At 33.1% G+C, this 21,243-nt stretch overlaps 1 protein-coding gene across 4 annotated transcripts in view; it reads left to right on the forward strand.

Moving 5' to 3' along the window:
* The window catches only part of LOC120776946 (3-phosphoinositide-dependent protein kinase 1), a 52,170-nt gene that overhangs the window by 9,227 nt on the left and 21,700 nt on the right, over positions 1-21,243 (forward strand). For 2 of the 4 annotated variants that reach the window (XM_040108029.1, XM_040108031.1), the window contains exons 2-3: positions 9,897-10,347; positions 10,444-10,869. In XM_040108029.1, the coding sequence (XP_039963963.1) occupies positions 9,897-10,347; positions 10,444-10,869 (877 nt within the window). Of the gene's footprint in view, positions 1-500; positions 664-3,723; positions 3,801-9,896; positions 10,348-10,443; positions 10,870-21,243 lie in introns of those variants that run through there. The other 2 variants (XM_040108032.1, XM_040108030.1) reach the window with 2 other exon arrangements.

Consider the following 21,243-nt stretch of genomic DNA (forward strand, 5'->3'; position numbering starts at 1 on the left):
TACTTCAGTGTATATGTTTTAGTACGTAAGCGCCTAGCTTTTTTAACAGCAACAACACACAGCAAGCAGAGAGATTTGCTTTAGGAATTTCCCCATTCTGCCAATCTCGCACAGCTTCAGCAGGTCGCCAGCGAGTGAAACGCGCTCGTTTATTCGGTTACGAATGTTATAATTTTTTCATTCTTGATTAGTTTCTGTGGCGCTTTTGTCGAGACGGACGTCTTTCTGAATTAACAGAAAGCTGCACGGACAAATATAATATTAACAGTACAGTGCTCAAGAAAAAAATAATTACATATAATATATGTATATAATTCAAGAGAGCAAAAAATCATAAGAAATTGTGTATAATATATATATATATATATAAGTAATTGTAAAAAATTTTGCGAAAAAGTGCTAAAAATCAGTAAACAATTGTAGTGAGCTTAAAAAAGTTATATACATACATAGTTCAATTTAAAGAAATATACACCTCCTTAATTAATTTAAAATTGTAGTAGCAGCACATGAAAAAGCATTAATGCAATGTGAAAAAATTGTGCTAACAGTGGTTTTCGAAACGGATATCTAAGTGTTTGTGTGTTCAATTAATTTTTTTTATTATTTTTTTTGTGTTCTTCGGACTTATTCAATTTTTGCGGAATTCGTATAAGACAAAAGGTGATTTTTGCAAACATATTTGTTTTTGTTTGTTATTGATTTTTTGCTTATTTTCTGTTTGTTGCTTGGCTATTCACAATGTGTGCGCAACACACACTCAATGGCGCTTCCTTGGGCGGCTGCGGTAAACTTGAAAATGTATAGCGGCGTTAGTCAGTCGTCTCGATGGCATAACATTCCGTTAGCTAATCGTTTTTTTAACACAATGAGAAGAGCTAAAAAAATACCTTTAGCAAGTTCTCGAAAATTCGTAGTACCGGGGCTTAGAGGTTTTGAAGAGTGTAATATAAACAATGAATATCATAAATTATAAAAAAATGATTATATTAACAAAAATAAAAATATTAGGTATTATTAAAAAAAATGTTAAGAAAGAAAAATAATAATAAATGCGATACATTTTTTCTAAAAGCACTTGGAACATGTAACAATTTTTAAAATTAATTACGATTTGATAACCCGAAGCGAAATAACTGAATAATATTATAAATAAAAAAACTTAAATAATGAGGTTTCAATTTCACCATTAATGTGATAATTCCGATGTGACAAGTTTAATGCGAATTAATTTCCCCCCAATCAAAATGTATACTGATGTAAAAAATATAGATTCATAAATAATAAATTAACAAAAATAAATGAAAAAAAATATATACATATATAAAAAATATTCTAAACTAACTTCCAATTTTTTGCTAAAAAAAAGAAAAATATAAAGCGAATTATTAGTAAAATTAAAATTATATAAAATTGGAAACCAAATTGAATAAAAACAAAGCATTAAATTAAATTATGCAAAATACTTTACTTGATGTAAAATTATATAATTGAATAAATTAATAAATCTTTACAATTAATAAATTATATTTGAAAAAATTAAATTAAAAAAAAAATTTGTAGATTTTTTTCAAGAATTAAAATAAATTAAATTAATTAATAAAAGAGATAAATTAAATAAAAAATACTAAAATTTAAATAAAAATAAATTTATTAAAAAAATTAAATTTAAAAAAGTGAATTAAATAAAACACTATTTAACTGATATAAAACTAAATGCTTACATACATATGTATGTATGTGCGTATAAAGCAACTAATATTGCAGATATAGTAAAATCCACCCCACTCTTCACAACAGCCCTACCACTCTGTAAACGATCTCTGTAGTTTTGGGCATTTACGCAAATCATAAATGCCTACACACAGCTGTATAATGTTGAAGTACACATTTACATGCCCAAATACATACCTACCTACATGCACATAAATGTTTTTTATATTTATTTGACGCACTTGAAAAACGAAAAGCAGTGAGCAGATAAATTCTAGCCGAGAATAGCGAATTGTAGTTAGAAAATAATAAAAATAACCTCTGCTTATTTGTATAAAAAAACAACACTCACACGTACCCTTCTTTAATTCATTCCTCACCACCAGCAACCGATATTACCATAAGAATTTTTGGCTCGTCATGCACAAATACATTGACATGTCAACTATAATATGTATGTATGTGTACTACACGCTTTTACTATTGCAAATTATATACACTTCATACTTTTACGCTTTTATACCCTTCAGCTATACGCCACTAATCATAATTGCCGCCGTTAGTTTATGGCATTTTTAGTGCCATGTTGTCTTTGTGTTGCGGCTTCTCTTCTGCCAACTCGTTACAACTCGACCGAGTCGCATTGTTTTGGAATTTGTACCCCATTGCATATACAGCATACATACTCGTATAAATACGCATTCACGTATCGTCTGTTTGTGGCACTCACGCACCGCGCATGCAGTGGCTCACCACTTTCCAGCCTTCTTCGCCACCAACAGCTGCTAGCTAGCTTCACTTCAACTCGCATTATGTACTATACTTATTTGTTTATTGTGCGTATAGCGCTCAACCCCGCTCACCCACTCAGCCCCCCTGTACGCTTATGTCATAAAATTCTGCCATTGCGTGCTTTTCATTGCATACATATGTATGTACGCTGTTACGTAGCCGCTGCGTATGTTTGTATTAACGTGTGTCGTCATTCCGCCACAAAGCAGATCATATCATAGGAGGCTCACTTGAAAAACTACCCATCATTTGGGCATACGCAATGCGTAGTAGTTGCTTCAATAAACCGCGTTTTTTATTAGTATTTGTGAGTGCTCTTCTCACGCTTAGCTAATACTTATACAGTTTGTTGTTGTTAAGTTGGGAGGGGGTACATACAACGCCGGGACTCGTAAGGGATTACGTAGTGAAGTTGTCAATGTTAGTGCTTGTTTTGGTTCACTTTATGGTGCGTCGTCGCTTTGAGGGGGTGGTGGCGCTAGTGGTGTATTGGAGCAACAAACCATTGTTTAATGCTCGCAAAGCTTAGCGCCGCCAGAGAGAGTGTGGTGAGAGCGTGTGTGTGTGTGTGTGAGTTGGTGAGTAGTGGACTAACGAGTGTGCGTACAAATTTTGCCAGCACAACACGGTGACGAGCGCAAAGGTTGTGCTTAATCAAATTCGGCAAGAAATTCATTATTTGGCAAATAATAATGCCAGCAACTGCTTTGTTGTATAAGAAAAAATATGAAAATATACAAGTAATTCCTGCATTAAATGTTTTTACTGACTTTTCATAATTTACTGTAGTAACTGTGAAAGTGAAAAAAATTTTGCTCTCAAACGGTTTGTGCAAGAAATCAACTACTAGTTACTCGCCTTAAATTCGCAAAGCTAAAACAACGCAGCCATTAATAATAAACTTTTTTACGCGTTTTAATTACGCTTGCTCTTATTATAGTGTTATTATTCGAAGTGCGCGTATTTTTTGTGTTCGAAAATGAATTGAAACTCAAGTACAAAATACATTTGTATTAAAATAATACTAATACACTCGCCGACTTTTCCATGCGCTCATGCTGACAATTCCGCTATAGTTCCTTTGTTTTTGCCATTGCTTTGCTTTATATGTTTTTTCGTGCTCATTAAAACAAACGTCTTTGGCTTTCTTCTAATAAAAATTCGTATTTTGCGTGTTGCAGCAATAATCACAAACAGCAAAAAGTGGTTGCAACAAATAAAACAACGACTACCTACATATACAAACGAGTTTATGCATAAAATAGATGGAAAAGCTGCAGCAACAGCTGTTTCAGGTAATTTTTTGCTTCGGGAAAAATCCTTGCTCTGCACTGCTTGCTTGCCTGGGAAGTGGGTGGCGTGCTGTAAGCTGTTACAGTCTAAAACGTGCAGCATGCAATTGCAGCGTCAATATTGCGATCGTTTCATTGCTAATAAGAAGCGCAATAAACGCAACACATTTCTAAAGTAACAATCGGACAATTTATTAATTAATACGGCACGGAAATTTCTTAATTTATGTCGTGTATAGTGCGCTTTGCAACGCAGTTTAACATTGAAATAATAAGATACTTTCTTTTGTGCGTCAGTGTGTTAGATAGCATACGTTGCTCACGTATCCTTAATTTGTCGCAATTTACGAATATAACAAGTTGAACTTTGGTAAATACGCAAAAAATTGTTTGCGTCTTTTGCACTTTTTGCGCATTGCAGTCGCGCGAAAAAATTCGTTGAAATAAGCTAAGCTGTACGCTTAAATCAAATGTATCCGGTAGAAATGCAAAAAAAAAAAGAATAATAAATATATGTATACTACATACATCGCATACATACACACTAGTTATTTATTATAAGATAAGCAGGCTAAAGTCAACCAACACACAGTGTGCGCATAATGTAAACAGACATACTCATATTTATGTGTATATTTACGCGTCAGTACAAAATTTCATAGAAATGCGAAAATTCGCAAAAAAACGTTATAAAATTAGCAATTTTTATTGCTTTCAGTGTGTGTGTGTGTGGCTGTTTGTTTTAATATGTTGTTTATTTTGTATGTTAATTTTCACAAGAAAAATCTTATATTTTTATATAAGTATATATGTATGTATGTCTGTGTTTAATTATTTCACGTGTATTATTTACTTGCTAACTTGCTTTATCCAGTTTGTTGCTTGCTTTGGCTATACGCTGATATTAATCTATAAATATCTCAAAATTACGCCATATCAAGGCGGACAAAAATGCTGCACTGATAACCCATACACATGTATGCACATACATATGTATGTATTTATGTATATGTATCTACAAGTAAATTGGTTTAGCCAATTTCACAATAATAATACAGCAAAATAATGTATTAAAAAGTATTCAGCAGCATAAATAAATATCGAAATCAGTCTACATATCTGCCGCACGTTCGCTGATTTTAGATTGAAACCAATAACATGAAAATTAAAATTGTCCTCCCTTCATTTTAGCGCCATCAATAACAATATCAGATTGCAGACATACATGTACGTATGTGCATGTGTGTGTATGTATTTGTGCCTGCCCCATTTTGTTGCCAATTGGCCTTTGTTTTGATATTAGACTTTCTGCCTTTATTATTATTTATTTTTCATGAAAAATATTTAATTGCCAACGCGTCGCTATCGTTTCACACTTCGGCAACGCACACGACAATCATAAAGTAGATTAATTTTAATTTTATTTAAATGTCATTTTAGTCTAGACATTAACGACAGCATCTCAACAACAACAACAACCAAAAACAATTTTCTGACAACAAAATATAGTACAAGTACAAAAACAAAAAGCTGCCTACATACATGCCTAAATAAAAATAAATATGCTGTTATTAGGGTGGCGCAGTTTAGTCACATGCGTTTGTATAATTTAATTTTAGAGTAAAAAATTTTGTGCTGAATTAAATTATAATTTTAGGGCTTACTAAAATTTAAGTTATACGAATATTTTTTACATTTATACCAGGAAGTTTTGTAAATTTGAAAAAAAACAAATTAATTTATGTAAAAATCGTCGCACCCTAGTCTTTTCGTAGCTAGAAAACACAAATAATAATTGAATGTTTGCAATCGTTTGTTTGTTGAAGAAATACATCCACCACACGATTATTATTGTTTTTATTGTTTTGTAGTCATTCTGTTGTGGGCGTTGAGACTTTCGCTGGCTGTGTGTAGGTGTTGTAGGAAAATTTTTCAAAACTGTTGCACAAACAGCGCCGAAGACAAGTCACAAGAGCGCAACGGAAAATAAATAAAAATAAAATCAAAAAGAAATTAATTAAGTGCACATAAATAAACAACTAAAAAAGTAGTATAAGTGAAATTTAAGCAAAATAAATAAATTGAAAAAAATTTGATAATTAAAATAAATAATCGAAATATCTTAACTCAAAAATTTTAACGTAAATAATTAATTTTTATTAAAAAAATGTTTAAAAAATTTAATTATAAATTCCTCTATATTAAACACTGTACTGCAGCACATCGCTTCTTTGTTTTTTTTTTTTAAATTTTTTTTGCCAATTTTTCATTTACATTTTTCGCTGATCTGCAATAATTTTCATTCCGCATGTGTTGAAATGTTTACGAAATATGTACATACATTTATTTACAATAAACCAAATACATATGCACACCCTTTGATATGTATACGTGTGCTAGCTATTGACGTTATAGTCTGCCACTTCCACTTGTCTGCGGCATTTATGCATTTTTCAAATATTTTCTTGTTAAATATAAATGATTGCTAAAAATAAATCAGCAACTGAAAAGGAAATTGAATAATCGCTTGCTTGTGTGAGCACATGCTCACAATGGAAAGTGAAATCCGATCACGGATCACTTAGCGAGCAGTGAGTAAGCCAAAGGCAAGGTGTTTAGTAGTGTTTTCGAATTTTTTTGCATTTGTTTTTTTTTTTTTTTTTTGTTTAAAATTTGGAAGTGTAGGATAAATAGTTAGAAAAAGTTTTGGAGCATATTTGAGTATCACGCTTTTATTGTGATATTATGGAATATTGTTCGTTTTTTGGAAAAATAATTTCAAAAATATTTTTTATAAAGAATATTTATTATATTATTTAATGACAATTCCATTTCATGAACAGCATTCGCTGATCTACTCTTCTGATCATCGATCAATGGCCTGCTATGCACACGTATACATACATACACAATCTTATAATTGAGTGCAACTTATACAGTTAATCATAGGTTATGAACAAAGCGAGCGGAACAAAGAATGAACTTCGCTTAGCGCTCGAAAGTCATGAGCATGATTGGAGCATGACTAGGCTAATAAATAAGCTGAGCCAAGCTGATCATTCATATATGTACATATACATACGTACATACAGACATGATCGTGTTTGTTTTTTGAATGATGCCTCGATCACAACTCAAAAGTTCATCTTGAGAGCCGAGCCGATCGAGATGAATGAGAGTGAGGCACAATTGAAGGAAAAACACATACATACTTACTTGTGAGTCAGGCAACAGGAATAAGAGCATATACTATCTACATATTGGTATTTCTTTGGTGAATATGAGATCATGATCTTTACATAGGCACATAAACACGTTGTGCTCACCTCTCACCTATATATCAGTATATATCCATGCTTGCATTTATGTATTTATATGGTGCAATACACATATATCGATATACAAGATTGTATTATTGTGTGTGTATTGCATGTCTATAGAATGTACGTCTTTATGTACATATATTGAATTGTAATCAATGAAGACAAATACCAAATCCGGCCAGTCCACATTCCAATGGAACGCGCTGTACTAAGTGTATATACATATGTATATGTATATTTGTACACACATATGTATGTATATGACCTAAGGATATGTGCTAATTTAAGCAGCGCTTTGTTCAGGTGCTTTTGTTAGCTTAAGTAAGCATTTCGCTAAGCTCACATGCGCTAAAGTGGCATAAATTAAATAAACAGTTACTTAGTAATTTTTTTTTTAATTTTTATTCTGTTTTGGTTATTTTTTTCAATAGATTTTTATAAAATTTAACTTTTTTTATTTTTTTTGCAGTTTTTATATTGTTGAAATTGTTTGTCACATGTTTTTTTTATACATTTTTTATAAATTTATTTTTAAATATTTTTATTATACCATTTTTATACTGTTTAAATATTTTTTCCATTTTTCTATATTTTTTTATATTGTTCTTTTTACAATTTTGTGTAAATTTTTTTAGATGTTTTTCCAATTTTAGAATTATTTACATTAATTTTAAATTTTTTTATATATTCCTTGAATGACTTTTTTTAGTTTTTTTTATAAATTTCTTTTTCAATTTTTTTTTCTGTATAATTTTATTTTTGTATTTAACAATTTAATTTTTTCATTTTAATATTCTTTTAAATTTATTTTTGTATTTAAAAATTTAATTTTTTTATTTTAATATTATTTTATCTTTTTCTTTAGTTTTTTTTTGGTTTTTTTCCAGTTTTTTTTTAATATTATTTTAATGAAGTTTTATTTTTTTAAATATTTGTTTCCTTAAAATCTAAATAAATACTAAAAACTGTATAAAAACATATGCACATATCAACGAAGCAAGCGCTAATTGGCTTAAATGGCGCCCCATGCAAAGAAGGGGGCACGTGGTGGGTGCTGTTTACCACCCATAGTATGATATACTAATTGGAGCGTGTAGTGTAGTCTCTTCCAAAATAAACAAATAACAAAAAAAGGTGGGCGTTGCTAACTAAATAACGGTTTGCGAATTTCTCCGTACGAATTTTTCACTGTAAATCAGCGCAAAAAAGACGATAAATTGCATAATTATTTTGTTTTCCGCGAATTGTTATATAAAATGTTAACCTTGTGTGCGTGTGCGTGGAAGAAACCATATGAGCGCCATAAAATGCGTAAATATACGCAAAGCGCTTGTTAAATAAAAACAATGAAAATTGCGAAAAAAGAAAGCAAATTGTTTATTTTGTTCTATAATCCACCCACTGCGCATAATTATAAACCTGTGTACCTACAAATTAACAAAAAACTGCCGTTGGTTATATTGTTTCACTCTTTCAAGCAACGCTCTCTTTTTCTTTCTTCGCATACAATTCCCATGGTTTTTGGTATGCTGCTTCTGCTTCTCAGTAATCTCAACACGTTTAAATCAGCATTTAGTCTCACCAATCGTGCGGTAAATGAACTCTTATGCGGGGATCCTTGAACCCGTTTATGATTTATGATATTCTGTTTCGGGGTTCCCACTTTTAGCCTTCGTCTTGCTTCGCCCTTTGTTTCGCAGCATCATAACACACAGCTTACTTGATCAGCTGCACGGTTTAGTTCTTTGGATTTGTTTCTCCTCTTCGTTCTAGCATTTTTTGCTCTTTTTTTACTATTATTTTTTCTTTTTTTTTACCTTTTAGTTCTTATTTTTTACGTTTCTTCCTATTGTAGTCCACGTTTTAACTTCATTTTCGTAACAGTTGTATTTACAACTTTTTTCCTCAATAATATTGTTCGTGCGATTTTAAAACCATCATTATCTTTTTGATTTCATCATCAGCTATTTGTTTTGTATATCAAACACTTGTTTTTAACGCTTCCATTTTGCTTTGTAATTTCTTTCGCTTGTGGATTTTGTGATCAAAGCAAATACAATTTTTTTTTTTGTATAAGCCTATGAAATTAGTTTTATGATATGTTGTTGTAGACTGTTTTTCGGTTTTGAATAGTTGTTTGCCCGACAACGCAAAAGCAACATCGCGATCAATGGGAGGCAGCCATTCATTAATCAAACGTTGGGGTTGTGTAGAGAAGCATATTTATAGTATTTTGATTAGATAAATGCGTGAAGATTTTTTGAAAATACGCACACACATAAAGCAGGTGTCTAACAGTTGTTTTGATACTAAAAATAAAAAATATATATTTTTTATAAAATTGTTGATATTTATAAATTTTTGAATTAAAAAAAATTAGTATTTAAAAAATTTTGAATTTTTATAAAATTTGGAATTTTTATAAAATTTTGAAATTTTCTAAAATTTTGAATTTTTCTAAAAGTTTGAAATTTTAAAAAAATTTGATTTTTTTTTAATTTTGAATTTCTAAAATTTTGTATTTTCTATAATTTTGAATTTTTTTAAAGTTTGAATTTTTTTTAAATTTTGAATTTCTATAATTTTGAAATTTTCTATAATTTTGAATTTTTCTAAAAGTTTGAAATTAAGAAAAAATTTTGAATTTGTAAATAATTTTAATATTTATAAAATGTTTAACATATCCAATATTATTAATATTTATAAATAAACAAAATCTATGAAATAAATACAAATTATTAACAAATTTTCAAATTCTCTCCTTCCGCCCACACAGATAAACGGTCAACAGCAGCAACAGATCCTGTCGCCGTGCAGCACGATGCCAGCGATGCCAAAAGAAAAGGCCACCGCAGTATCGTTGAGTGAGAGCAATTTCACCGAATTGAAATTTAAAGAATTATCCCTGAATACAACAAACAACAGCGCCGCCACAATGGCCACCACAGCAACAAGTCGCATGCATCAGCATAGCACACAGACACCCACACATCATTTACCTGCAGCAGCCGTACAGACAACAAACACAACAACAGCAACAGCGCCGTCAGCCACAACCACACAACAGCCCACAATGCCACATCATTGGAGCCAACGCCAAAGCCAACAACAACAAATGGCACAGTCACAGTCGCGCAACAGCCTATGTGGCTGCGGCAACATCTCGGCGATCATACCCGAGTCAGTGGGCAGCTTAAATCATGGCAGCAGTAAATATCTAACAAATGGTAAGCGTTCTGCATACAACAACAACACTTAATAATATTTACAATGTTTACTTACTTGAAAATTGTCTCCGCGCTCCCTTTCTCCCATCTTTGTAGGACATTCATCACCTTTGGCCGCCGCTGTGGCCGCTGCACAGCAGAACGGCGCTACAACGCCGGAACACACGCCGACATGTTGTCGTTATCAGCAACACCAACAACAGAATGGCTACGACAGCGTCGAACACCAGCAACAACAACAATTGCCACGCACATACAACAACAATGCGCTAGCAGGTGGTGGTGGTAGCAATGCACCACCCACCACCGCCATCAATATATCCGCCTCGGCCGCCGCAACACTCTCAGTAGCATCTGCTGCCAATATCGGCTCCGCCGGTGCATCCACATCGCCCACAAATGTCGCCGTAACGCCGCCAAAGAAATCGCCAAACGACTATATTTTCGGCAAATACATTGGCGAGGGCAGCTTCAGCAATGTTTACCTCGCCGTCGATGTGAATTCGAAACGTGAATATGCAAGTAAGTGTACAGCAATAATTATTATTTAAATTTAAGTCAAATACATACATACATACATACATATGTATGTATGTACATGCTTGTAGGTAGGCGCAAGGTTGCGTTTGTTTTAAAGAAAATTTTGGTCTGAAAATAGATTTTCATGTTTTAATTTCAATATTAGGTTAATATTAGACTGAAAATTTTATTTTTGAAATACATTTTTTTGTATTTTTTTTTTTAATCTTTATTTTATATTTTTTTAACTTAAAAAGTTTTTTTAATTATTTTACATTTTTAATTATTTAAAAAAAATTTAATTATTTAAAAAATTTTTATTTTTAATTTTTTTTAATTTAAATTAATAATTTTTTTATTGTTTTTTTTTTTTGGATCTTAACATGTTTTCTTTTTTTCAATCCGATATTTAGGTTTAGAAAGTTGTTCTATATAAAATGTTTTTTAATTTTATTTCAATTCAAATGTAAATTCAATTAATTTTTTCATGCATTAATTGCAATTTTCTGTCTGTGTCTGTGATGATCAAATTATCAAATTTTACATACACTCGTACGAATGTTTGCAAATAATTACACGCGCTTATCAGCAACGGCCGCTTACAGTGTGATTGACAGATACAATGGCAGCGAAGAAGTAAAATGCAAAGCAAATAAATTTTAAAACAAAAAATACAAACGAAAATATAATATTCTCAATGGGATTTTTCCATCTACAACTCGACTTGTTTATTTGCGCTTGGCGCCAATAAAGCGGCGCTGCACAACAACAGCAGCGTCTGCAACAACAAACGCGAATTGCTGTTAAACAAGCGAGATGAAATACCAAAATTGACACGAAAAAAAGGTGTGCAAACAAACAACTGCCATTGGAATTGAAATGTAAACGCTGCCACTACATACATACACATAGATACACAAACATATCTACACATGTGTAAATATGTACATATATTTGCTTTCGACTGAATCCAATTGTAGCGCTTGCTATTAGCCGCTTATTAATATAAGCGCTAGTTGTGTCAATTAGTGTGGAATGTGGCCCGATAGTTAGTCGATTGGCCAGCGCTTAATTTAATGGACGCTACTACTGATTAGCCGATATCGTACTGCAAGCCGCTAACACTTGATCAGGTGCTAATTTCAGTTATTGTCTGCAAAAGTAATCGCTAGCGCGCTTAGTTGTACGCTAGTGAATGCATAATATATGAATATCTGTATGCAAATATGTATGCGTGCTTGTAATTGTGTGGCATTAACAAGTTGTTGGCCTTCTCGTCGATGTGCCCACAAGCCTTTTGCCAACCAGCTGACTTGACTGGGCAGCGTCACAGCAACTTTTATGCCACTACAGCGCGCATTCAACACACTCACACATCATTCACACTTGTGACTAATTGTGAAATTCAAATAAACGCCTATATATGATGAAATTTCAACTGTTCAAGTAATTTCTGATTCATACGCCACGCTGATAAACGCGCTTCCACCACTTGCTGCCGCACTATTTGTTTGTTTGCTTGTCTATTAATACACCGAATTTCTATGTGACGCGTGGCGCCTTTTAAGTGCCATTATCAGCTATACATTTTCTGCCAGATCACATGCCGGCGCTAAAATGTTTCAATATCTTAACGTGTTTCTGCTTCGTGCGTTACGTGCGAAGTCTTATCGCCACGCATTAATCGGTAGAAAGTTCTATCTGCTTAGTGGTCTTATGTGTGATCACAAGCCCCCCACTACTGCTCCAATATTCCACTATTCATAAAAATTTGTTGTTGTTGTTGTTTTTTATTAGTTTCAACCTTTCACTCTTAAGGAGGAGATCGCGCTGGGTTTCCCCATTGACGTATACTCATGCCAATGAGTACTGGTAGATTTTACTGTTGTTGTTGTGGCAGTTTTATAATTGTTGTAGCAGTTTTTATTGTTGTTGTAACAGTTTTTATTGTTGTAACAGTTTTTATTGTTGTAAGCGTTTTTTTTCTTGTAGTAGTTTTTGTTGTAACAGCAGTTTTATTGTTGTAACAGCAGTTTTAGTTGTTGCAGCAACAGTCTTTTTGTTGTAACAGCACATTTGTTGTTTCAAAATCAGTTTTTTTTGTATCGGTAGCTAGTTAGCTAGCAGCTAGCCAACGAGCAGCGGCCGAGCGCTAAGCAAAACACGCGAACCACACTGCTGTCCGTGCCATTAGTGGCTTTTTTACGATCATTTTGTGACTGCCGTACACGCTTAGATAACTATTATTTTGCATATTTTTGTATTTTATTATATTTCCATAGGCTTTATGACGATGATTTTGCTTTTTTTAGTTGTGACTTTTGCTAATTTTAGACTGATTTGCCTTTTCCTGTTTGTGTTGATATTCATGCTGACGTTTCGATTAACTTCAAAGCATACATACAGACATATAATCGAGCACACATACAGTTATGCTGACTTTAGTTAGTGTCAACAGGCTTTCTCAGTCAATCGAACATCAAAAACAACATTTCAATGCGTTTTATTGAATATTTGTGTGACGTTAGTCAAAGCGGCTGCGCAGCAGCAGCGCCGCTTATCTGCTGACGCCGCTAATCGTGCAAATTTCGATTGAGTTTTCGCGATAAGCAATCACGAGAGTGTTTATTTAATATTTCATTTAAAAAATATTTATTTTTCTCCTGTTTGTTGTTTATCGCGTTAGAAAGCCCATACACACACATACAAACATGTGCATAAGTGTCGATAATACAAGCTGTTTTTCACCATAAACGTAATTTATTAACCACTTCATGTGAATTTTTTTGCATAGGCATTAATACACACACATTCATTCATATATTTGCATGTATGTACATACATATGTATTTTCAATGACCGTGTCTATTTATTAGCAATATGATTTTCTAATAGCGATGTTTTCGCTATAAACAAACTCCAACGTAATGTTTTTGCACTGCCACCTGCCCAGCAAGCAGCAATGCACGTACAAAATTACATGCCCACATGTAAATATGTCTACAAGTAATAATAGCTGTCATACATGTGTGTGTATATGTTTATAAAAATGATGTTGTTGCCATTATTTTGCACAAATAAATCTGTTTACTTCAATCAACACACGGCACGAGAAAAATAGGCGCACACCAGGCGGGTGTTGAGCCGTCAGCGGGTGTTAGCAGCGACGACAGAGACCAATAAACGACGCAAGTGTCAGCAAAAGTCGACAATGGTCCGTGTGTTGGTGCGCAAAGAAAGTGACAGCCTCGAAATAATAGAAATAGTATTGTTGTTATACTATATACATATTTTAATATAACTGTATGTCTGTACTTATGTAATATATAGAAAGTATGAGCACAATAACAATGTCAAAGTACGAAACTGTTATCAAATCCGTAGGCAGCAGAGCAATTATCTGCTGCATAACACATGTGTATGGTAGAGTATAGTATGTATGTATATATGTATGTATGTATATTTATAAGCATACTATATTCATATTTACATGCTTTTGTAATATTGTTTTTGTTTTTTTATAACAATTACACACGCTTATTACAAAATCGCCAACGTCTTCCACTGCTTTATTACTGCTTTGTATTGCATCTTTAATTTTATACCCCGAACAGAGTAAATTGAGTTTGCCACGAAGTTTGTAGCAGCCAGCAGGAAACTTCGGTGAACTTCGGAGACTTCAAAAGTGTATAAATTACTGATCAGCATTACAAGCTGAGCCGATTTAGCCTTTACCGAGTGCATCTGACTGTATATAAGCGAATTAGTCACTCAGTTTTTGAGATATCGTTCCGAAATTTTGCACATGTTCTTTTCTCCTCAAGAAGCTGCTTATTTGTCGGAACCAGCGATATCTGCCCATTATAGCGTGTGGGCCTCATACGAACTTACCGGTCCAAACAAGTCTTTGTATGGGAAACTTTTTTATTTGGCAAAGTATCTTCATGAAATTTGGCTTGGATTATTGTCGAAAGCAAAACTGCAATCTCCGAAGAAATTATTCAGATCAGATCACTATAGCATATAGCTGCCATACAAACTGACCGATCAAAATCAAGTGCTTGTATGGAAAACTTTTTTATTTGGCAAGATATCTTCACTAACTTTGGTATGGAATACTGTCTATGCCTACACTGCAATCTCCGAAAAAATTATTCTCATCCGATCACTATAGCATATAGCTGCCGTACAAACGGATCGATCAAAATCAACATAAAGAACTTACTATTGCCTTTTTGCAATATGCACTGCCTGTGAAGGGTATTATAGCTGCGCTGCGCCGATATTAACTTTTTTTATTCCTTAATTGTAATTAATTTTCATAAGAATCGTTTATGATGTGTTGTGCAGCATGTCAGTGCAGCAACCGGTTCCAGCAATATTTTTCATGTTTATAGCTAATCTATCTTCTTGTGTAAATACTAACATACCCACATGCACATTTATATGTACTAAGTAATATGCCGCTTGCAAGTAAATCATGCTAGTAGTAATATATAATTACCTAACATACATGCATACATATGTACATGTAAACAAACAATGCACATTCATAAAAATAAGTTGTTGGTGTTGTTTTGTTCATAAAACTAAGTAATTGCAATTCATTGCCGTGTGTTTTATTTTTACAACCTAAAATCCAACACCCTCCCAACGTTCAACCATACCTCGCTCACACACTCACTCACTTGCTCGACGCCCGCCGATTGCTTAAAATATCGGTGCTTACGATGACAATTGTTGAAATGGCGACACGTGTAGGCGATAAAAGTTTTGTTTTCCTTTACACTATTATACACAGAAGTCACACTGACATATTTACAGTAATACATACATACAAACATTTTTCAGTATGTACATAAATAAATTTTGCTTGCTCACACAACTCTTTCTCTCGCCCTCAGTGGCTCCTTCGTCTGTGCTCCCCTTTGTTGTAATCGAGCACTTCGCTATCTCGAATAAGTACATACAGACACTTAAAATGTGTCGTCGCTCTGTCGAATATTTATTCTAACGGAGTTTTAAGTTGTTGAAGTGTAGTGTAGCCGCTATTTTGGATAATTTCAAAGTGTCAGCATTGTCATTATTACATTAACTTGCCCCCACAGACGCGCATACATGTATTATGTGTATGTACATATGTATGTGTGAATGTGGCTTCATTCATACATTGTTGGTTTGCTGTGTCCCCATTTGCTCAGATTTATTTTTGTTTTTGTTGTGTTTTCTTCACAGCAAACACTTCGTTTTACTTCCCAGCTGCTTAACACATATACCCTCTTCACACTTTTATACCTAAAACGTTGTGTGTTAGCCAGCAATTCGGGTATGTAATTAATGTTTCGAAATCAAAAAAAACTGTAGCAGCAGTTGTTAAAAGTTTAAAATATTTTATTAGAAAGTTGATTTTTGTAATTATTTTTGACCTCTGAAAATGTGAAATTCGTTATTGTCTTGACTTTGACTGTGTCGCTTACGTAGTACGTATGTACATAAGTATCAGTCCACTAGTGTTCCCCGCTTATTACTGCGTGCCTCCTTGCCCATTATTTAACTTTTTTATGATTTAATGCATGTGCACTACAAGGCTTAGCTCTAAGTTTTTCTTATGCTTTTAAATTTTTAATGAGTTTGAGCAGTAGTACATACTGTATATACTTATATAGTATATGAAAATGTATATTTGTGCGTGGTGTGCACCAAAAATCAATCAAATTTGCGTGTAAAGGGTGTTTGTGTAGGTGTTTACAAAAAACTTTAGCAATACTTTCATTGAATACAACTATATTGATGTCGGTGAATGAAAATACATCGATTGTATGAATATTTTCCAATATTAAAAAATATAATATTCATTCATAATTAACTAACTTTATTGTCAAAGCTCTTCTGAGCGCGTATTCATCGTATCGACGAACAAATATTTTTTATTTATATTTAATATATTTATAAAGCACCACTTTTCCACACATTTAACCCTTTACTTACGCACTGAATATGCCTGCGTGTACATAAAGTCTGTGTCTGTACTTAGCAACGCACTTGTTTTTGTTGCTCGTTGCTGTTTGCCTTTGCTCACTTGAATTTCGCCAACTATTCGGCATTTCATTAAAATTGTCAAGCCAGCTTTTTGACTTGCTTAGAATGCCGGTGAATTTTTGTTGTTTTTGTAAATTTTTTTGGTTAGTTATATCATAGTTGCGGTCGTACTTGGACTTGAGGCTGATAGCGCTGCTGTTGAGCCGGTGTTTAGCTGACTTACGTGCCAGCGAGCATGTACGCACAAAAAATAATAAAAATATATAAAAAATAGTGAAATAAAGCGTCTTGAACAGCAACAATGGTGATACTATTGGGTACCTTTTCATATATGGTCGACTTCTTTTATTGCTTGGTAATAAAAATGCGTGCATACATACATACATACATACATGCTTAATTTTTGATTTTATATACATACATACATATGTACGTATGTACATATGTACATGTATGTACATACTTATTTATACATACAAAGTATACATATGCGTACTTTATTCTACTGCCTTCTTTCTCCATTGCCTTTCGCAACGCCGCTTGCTTTTGCTCTCATGTTCCCTTTGCATACATTTTTTTTCGCCTTTTTGTTGTTGTTCATACAAGTAATGTATAAATTACCAAAAAAAATACTAAAAAACTATTTTCGCTACTCAAAAATTTTCTGCAAATATACATACATACATACATACATATACATATGTATGTACATATATACATAAGTGAATGATCCCTTATTTACATACACATGCTACAAACCTTCTTGTGGAATTTAATAAAAGTAAAGTTTCAGAATAACTGGTTTAAAATAGCCGTGGTTTGAGGTTAATATAAGAAGTATGCATAAAATTTGTCGAAAATAGCAAAACAAGTTCTTTGTTTTTGTTTGGCCACGGTTATCTCTTAGTGCCATGTGCGTCATAGAATGGATTATTCATTGCGTTTTTTTGCGTCTATATGTTTTTTATTTTTTATACATTTTTTGAATTTAATGTTTTTATAATTTTTAAAATTTTATTTGTTTTTAATTATTTATATATATTTTAAATATTTATATTTTTTAATTATTTAATTTGTTTTTTTTACTTTTATTTTTTTATTTATTTTTTTTTTTTTTTTTATTTTATTTTTTATTTATTTTATTTTTTTTATTTATTTTTTTTTTTTTTATTTTATTTTATTTATTTTTTTTTTTATTTTTTTATTTTTATTTTTTTTTTTTTTTTATTTATTTATAATTTTTTCGCTTTTTTTCTTAATTTGTATACTTTTTTCAATCTTAATTTCTAAAATTGCAATAACTTTTCATTCACGACACCTGCGCACATACTTCATTCATATATTTCAACAAGTTTGAGCGCCTCTCTAAAGCCTCTTTAAATCGCATATCAGATTTAATAAATTAAATTTGAAAAATATTTCTTTGTTGTTTTGACGCTTGCCACTTATAACTGTCATTTACTACTCACTTTTTATTGACTTCGTCGTCGCTTTCGTCATTTACAGCTACGCTGACGCACGATAAACCATGCAGACGAATTTGCTGCGCTTCGCACGCGCACACACTCCACACATGTGTAGCCTGCAAATTGATAACAATTTTATAATATTTAACTGCGCGCGCTTACCCCCTCCCTATTCAGCGCCTCAAAACACCAGACAACAACCATTCATGCCTTTGTAATTTTTATCAGCACTGCGTTGGCTGTTTTCAGTTTTTACAACAGCAAAAACAGTGATCATTTATTTTTTAAAAATACACACATTCATAGAAATATTTTTGCGTCATTCACACATTTGTTGTTTTTGCCATTTGCGTATATCCATAAATGCTTGAGCGTTTGTCTACACCGCAAATGGCTGACGCAGGCCGATGACGACAACGATGCCGCGGCGATCAGCCGGTTTCGGTTGGCACAAAGGTGTAGACCTAACTAGCGCTAGCCACAGCTGACGTTTTAGCTTTGGATTTGTGCTGCGCGCCCGGCTGACAGTGCGCCCCTGACGTCCGTCCATACATATACACGCTCGCACATATTTTGTCACATGATAAACGGTTTGCGCAGCAACGCATGTATCTCAGGGTAGTGGAGACTAGATAAATTATAGGTCTTGCGCTTGTGTTGTACTTCCTAGGCCTTCAAGGTCCCAGTGGCCTGTCCGGAGTATGGTCGGCACTTAAGTTACGCGCTCAATTGCGTCGCTGTGTTTTGAAATGAATATTTTCACAAAAATAACTACAAAATGCCTCGTCTGTGCCATAATTAGACATCGTTCGCTATCAGTTACACCATTGCGTCCAAACATTGTCTGCTCTTTATCGAAACAAATTGCAGTTATTACGCCTAAAAGTCGGTAATATACATGTGCGTGTGTGTGTGTGTGTTCGTCTTGTATCGCTTGTTTGCAACACGTGCTTCCGCTGCGCTTTTATCATGCTCCGCACTGTTGCATTCCGCAGCAATGTTTTTCCCGCCATTTTACATGCATGCTCCACGCACACATCCAATACACACACACACACATATGTACATGTCTGTATGTATGTTTGTATAGTTTTGTAATGTTTGTCGCTGCTGTTTCTCCTCGCACTTAATTTTCTATTTTCGTTTCAAGTGCATTCCAAGCAGTCTGTGGACTCTGGCCGCCCGCCCGCTCTCTTGCAACCGCTACGTTTATGTGTTCTTCCTGTGCTACCTTTTGTCTAAATGCATGGTAGTGTTGTTTCTGTTTTTTTCTTTTTTGTTGTTGTTTTTGTTAATGTTGTTGCTTTTGATTATTATTGTTGTTGTTTTTGTTATTGTTGTTGACTCACTCACAGCCGTCTGTGTTGCTTCGGTTGTTTATAAAAGCCGTTGGACCGCCTGCCTGCCCGCCTGCTGATTGCTGCCTTTGAAAGTGCTGCGCTCTGCCCCTTCTTTGCAGCTGTAAGCTATTTCCCAGAATTTCCAAATGATTTTACATTAGTAGCGCTGTTGAAATGTTTCTTTTTTTTGTTCATCGTTTATCTTCTGCTTCGTGTGTGTCTGGTTTTTTTGTGTATTGCTGAAAGGAAAGAAAATGTTTTAAAAATCTCATGGATTTTAAGTCGATTTGTTGTTTTTTTTTTGTAATTTTTTTTCTGTAATTTTCTTCTTTTTTCTATTTTTTTGTAGTTTCTTTTTTCTATTCTTTTTTTGTATTTTTTCTCAATTTTTTTTAAATATTTTTTTGTATTGTATTTATCTTTATTAATTGTTTTTTATAATTTTCTTTCTAAACTTTTGTCTTTTAATTTTTTATATTTTTTTAATTTTTATTTTATTCTTTTTTAATTTTTTTTTTTTTTTTTTTTAATTTACTTTTCAATTTTTCGTTTTTTTTTTAAATTTTTTTTTCATACTTTTCTTCGTGAGTTCTTACTCAGGCATCTGCCTTGCAAGTAATCCATCAGCGCGTTAAGCACATAACGGCTAAAATTATTTGGGAATAGCAGCGTCTTGTGTTGAGTTTCTAACGCGTCGGTTCAAATCTTCTCGCTTGTTTTCTTTGTTGGTTGTAATTTTTTTTCAATATTTGTAAATTTAAGAACCGTTGTTGTTGTAAGTGGCAACTGTACACATTTTTTGAGCTGCCTTGTAATAGTTTTGGGGGTTTATCACTACTGCATGTGATAGTGATTGCTGTAGACAACTTGTAACTCAACTTTGTAGAAGAAAGAACACGCTGTAGATTTAGTGTCTTCGCGTGTCACATGAATTTTGAAGATTTTTGTCCATTAAAAAGAAAAATTCGAGAAATTCGAGTTGTACATGATGCTATACACATAGTGCAGCGTTGGGAAATATATAAAGTTGGTAGAAAACGCAATATGCTCAGACCTAAAAAATATTTGAGGTTATGATTTTTATTCTTTAAATTTTAAATTAAAATTGTTTCCCATTTTATCTCATTCAACGCCAGTTTATTGTCTTTTCCTACACTATGCACTCAGCCTTGTCACTAAAATGTGCCAAAAAGCCAGCTGAAAGCGTCTCAGCTTGCTTACACACCCTAATGCCTCATTGCGTTGGCGTTAAGCAACTTTTTTAATTTCATTTATGACTCCTCTCGTTTTTTTTTGTTTTTGCATAATGTCCGCTCGCATATATTCTCGCATGTGCGTTTTTCTTCTTCTTCCTCCTTTTTTTAGTGCAGTCACAGACTGTATGCAATTCAGCGCGTTTATGAAATTTAATACACACGGTTTTTCGAACTTTGTCCCTCACCGATGAATTTCAATTTGGGTCATTAACCTGCGTTGTCGCATGAAATTAAATGCACGTGAGTGTGTGTGCGTATGTCTCGCTTGCATTTCGT

The sequence above is a fragment of the Bactrocera tryoni genome, chromosome 5, assembly GCF_016617805.1.
Source record: "Bactrocera tryoni isolate S06 chromosome 5, CSIRO_BtryS06_freeze2, whole genome shotgun sequence".
Lineage (NCBI taxonomy): Eukaryota > Metazoa > Arthropoda > Insecta > Diptera > Tephritidae > Bactrocera > Bactrocera tryoni.